Source organism: Plasmodium inui (assembly GCF_000524495.1).
Source record: "Plasmodium inui San Antonio 1 unplaced genomic scaffold supercont1.236, whole genome shotgun sequence".
Classification (NCBI taxonomy): Eukaryota; Apicomplexa; class Aconoidasida; order Haemosporida; family Plasmodiidae; genus Plasmodium; species Plasmodium inui.
The window spans coordinates 1-4,252 of record NW_008482070.1 but is presented as its reverse complement, the minus strand read 5'-3'; the positions used below and the strand labels follow the sequence as shown (position 1 = coordinate 4,252).

The window sequence follows — 4,252 nt, the reverse complement described above, 5'->3', positions numbered from 1 at the left end:
TAGCAGAAGAAATCGCAGAATTCAGCAATGTAACGCCTATATCAAATTCTTTTTATGATCATCAAAATGGCCGTCTCAAATTATTCATTGCACAGGATACATCCATTCTGCGCCAATGGGGAGAATAATTTCTAATATGAATGATGCCTACCATAGTCCACCCCAAATGGCATCACCTCTAGGCTTAAAATGCTATAAATGAACCCGCATTTGGGTTTATAACCTCCGTAGCATTCTTTCCTTTCAAAATTACATCCAACATCGTGAAGTGTTGACCTGTACCACTGTATCCTACCATAACGCATGGAATGCTCGTGAGCTGGGTCAATGTTATGGACAAGAGGTAACCTCCATTAGTCCCTATTAATATATGCATAGTATACTATAAAAAATGTTATCCACCTCTGCATTCCGCAAGAATCTTTTCGATTTCTGGTATGAAGGAGAATTCCCTTTTTAGGGGAAATTACTCTTTAGAAAAAATAATTTCTAATTTGTACATTATTGGGCGCAAAATTAGGCGGCCTCTCTGTACATCCTGTCCATACACAAATTGCTTCCATGGCTTATTGACCATCTGTTTTTCGCCCTTCAGTGTTAGTTTATTTGTCTCTATGTGTCTACCCATTTCACACGTTTAACATAAATATAAGAATCTTCGGAAGGCATCCTAAAAGTGCAATATTCTATCTCTCCCTTATCCAAAAAATACGCTTCAAATATGAGTTATGCAAAGCAAAGGCATAGCCGAAATCGTAAGCACCATAAGGAAAAAGTACTATGATAATAATAAGAACTATGTGGGGAATTTTTTCTATACATATATGTAATGATATGTATGCATATCATTATGAAAATGTATGTTTTCTCTAGAGTCATAAGGCGATCATTACATGGTAAGTGCCGCAGACCCCACACCACACATGCCACAATATCTGTCTAGGTGTGTCACTATGGAAAATATACAAAAGAGAAGTCCTCCGCCATACCAATATAATAAATCAAATAATGCAAAACTTAGTAAATAGGTAGCTATACATTAAAATTTTGGGAAATATCTTTGAGGATATTCCCTCTTGTCTGTGCAAGTCTCCTTTTCCAGTTCATATATGCTGATGAGAGGTGTCTATACAGGATTTTCAGCATATGAGCCCCAATCATAGATCCATTTATGTACTACATATCATAGAAGGAGAACGTGTATATAAATGAGCACATTTAATGCAGGAATTATAAATAGACGAACAATTTCACGAATGATGACGCATACGAAATTGGATTCAACCATGAACATAATATTATCTCACTGCTGCAATGTTTTAACACCTAATAATACATTCACGCAGCCGTACTATAATCATAACTAATGCTACATCGCTTAAACTATTCTTAAGTCTCATCGGCTAGGATGAACTCACTAATGTAATGTTATGTATTATGACACACTATATGGGTGTATATATAGTTATAATAAAAAACACATCAAGGAGAATATTGAACTCGGTACATTTCATATACTATGTGGTGAATTATATCTTATAATAATGACATAAAAGCTTCGTAAATACATAAACTCTTTGCCAAAAGATAGTATCCCACTCACCTGATGCAAATAATGCGCAAAAAATTGATAATATACACTTGATTCCTAATACGCTATTATTCCAAAATTTACGCGCACTATATTTAACAAAATATATAATTTCAATGGGAAAAAAAAAAAAACTTACATTTATCTAAAAACACAATTCTTTATTTACTGCCCACTGCGTCAAAAAGAAAAAAATGCACTACACGCAGAATAAAATGTAGAAGCAACGAATAATTTTTAATGAAAAGCGCTGTAGGAAAATATTTTCGTGGTATTGATTCTATTTATATGAAAACACTACTATAAAATCGTTTCCAAGTACGATTTTTCCGGGTGAGACATGATTCTTATTCTTGTGAGACAATTACAACCACACTGAGTTCATTTCTTGCATTTATATTATTCACACATAGCAGAGTATCTTCACAGTATACCCCGCTATTTCCTGTAATTACACACGCGGATGAATGAAATATCTAATTAATTTAAATTTTTATGATAATAATTACTAATTATTCAGCTCACAAATGTACGCCCGGTAATTCACTCTCATTTTTGCTGAAATAATCATATTTAAGAGAAACAGAAAAAATAGTAGACTTTGAACTACATAGAATAAAGTAATCAGTCTATTCTCATCATTCATAAGAATTATTTACAGAGCCTTTTATAAAAGCCTTACATGCAATTGAAGTGCACAAAATGTGGAAACTCAGCGCACAGTGTGCATTAACAAGTTTCACTTTGAATGCGTTATGTTGTATATATAGACTTCTCTTTATAAGTGAAATATAATCAAGACAGAAGTATATTGTACGTATAAATCATTTTATGAGTGACAACAATCCTAACAGAAGTTTATACTAGAAATAAAAAAGTATTAATTTATAATAAATAAATAATACCATAGTTCTTCTACCAGAAAGATTAACCTGTCTCACACTTTATCCTGTAATATATGAGTTGCAGCAATGACGTGAAAGCCACGTAATGAAATATAATAATCACTTCCTATTGGTAATAATCAAATTTATAGTTGTCTCAACGAAGAAAAAAAAAAGACCAAGATAAATAAAGAAGAAAAGGAAAAAATAAAAACAAAAATGAAAAGAGAAACAGAAAGAGAATTAAACGAGAGGAAGCATTAAAAAGTAAAAAAATGAAAATAAAAGAAAAATAAAAAAAGGAGAAGCTAAAGAAAATAAGAGAAAATTAAAAAAATAAGAAAAAAAATTAGAGAAAGAGAAAGAAAATAAAGAAAATAAGAAAAAATTAGAAAAAAAAGAAAAAAAAATTAGAGAAAGAGAAAGAAAATAAAGAAAATTAAAAAAATAAGAAAAAAAATTAGAGAAAGAGAAAGAAAATAAAGAAAATAAGAAAAAATTAGAAAAAAAAGAAAAAAAAATTAGAGAAAGAAAAAGAAAATAAAAAAAAAATTAAAAAAAAAAGAAAAAAAAAATTAGAGAAAAAAAGGAAAATAGAAGAAGTTAGAAAAATAGAAAAAAAGAAGAACAAGACAGAGATTGAAAGAAAAAATGAAAAAAATAATAAAAGAAAAAAAGCGGAACAAAGATTAAGAGGAAAATAAAAAAGAAATGAGAGAAGAAGAAAAAAGAGGCAGAAAGAAAAGAAAAGTAGGAGGAATAACAACAGGAAAAGAGGAGAATAACAGAAGGAAAAAGGGAGAAAATTATAAAAAAATGGAAAAAATAAGAAGGAAAAACAAAAGAAAAAGGAAAAAAAACCCTAATGATTCCTCCGATGCTGCTCTTGTGGAAACCACATATAAGAATGTAAACATCAGATATATATACGTAATTCTTCCATACTTCAGTGCCCCCATTTCAAACCAACACCGTGAGCACATTCATCAAATGATTCATTTGAATTCTCATATACTACTCTCCGAAATCAACCGCAAATATGTATGAATTTTCCACTTTAGGCCGGTGATTCATAACTCAATCTAACGGAGTCTGCTTTGTACATTACTCACTTTACCAATCTGTACATTAGACGGGGAATTCCACAAGTACTGAATGAATCTTTGCCCAGAAGAAAATACGACAATAGAAACGATACTTCAAGAGATATACAAATGACGGGGAATTGATATTACATACTGCTAACTAACAGGATTTCTTATTTTACACCTAATTCTTATCTTAGCAGGTTCCAAATATCAAAGAACAGGGGAGCACAGCACGCTGATATCTAAAGCTATTCTTGTCTTGCAATTCTCAAAGAACGACACGATATCCTGACTAATTCTAATTACAATGCATTCGGTAAAACGGAATTTACTCTATAACTTCATATAAATGGACTAAATATGTGTGACTATTTCTTTGCAATCACTTCGCATTTATTCTGGAAAGGACATTTTTATAGCAAGACTCAGCAGCAGCAGCTACATGTCCACAGGGTATTCTGTCTTCGCGTCTTGTCCAATTAACATAAAACATATCTAAATAGACTCCATATAGCGAAAGCTAGAGGGAAATTCCCAAATCCTGTCAAATGGTTTGCCATTCTGAGCATATATCCCGCTCAAAATTAAAAAGTAAAGATTCTTTATCTTGTCTTCCTTAATGCCTAGTTCCTTCATTAATCCTCAAATATGTCCCCAAAACGTTATTCATGCTGCGATACGCATAATAC

The 4,252-nt window shown here is 31.5% G+C and overlaps 1 protein-coding gene across 1 annotated transcript; it reads left to right on the top strand.

Annotated features, from left to right (window-relative positions):
* Window positions 1-3,186: 3,186 nt before the first annotated feature.
* C922_05846 (hypothetical protein) lies at window positions 3,187-3,522 on the top strand (the record flags this gene model as incomplete). Its single annotated transcript, XM_008821417.1, has 1 exon — window positions 3,187-3,522. The coding sequence occupies one exon, from the start codon at window positions 3,187-3,189 to the stop codon at window positions 3,520-3,522; it is 336 nt and encodes a 111-aa protein (XP_008819639.1).
* Between the last annotated feature and the right edge of the window lie 730 nt (window positions 3,523-4,252).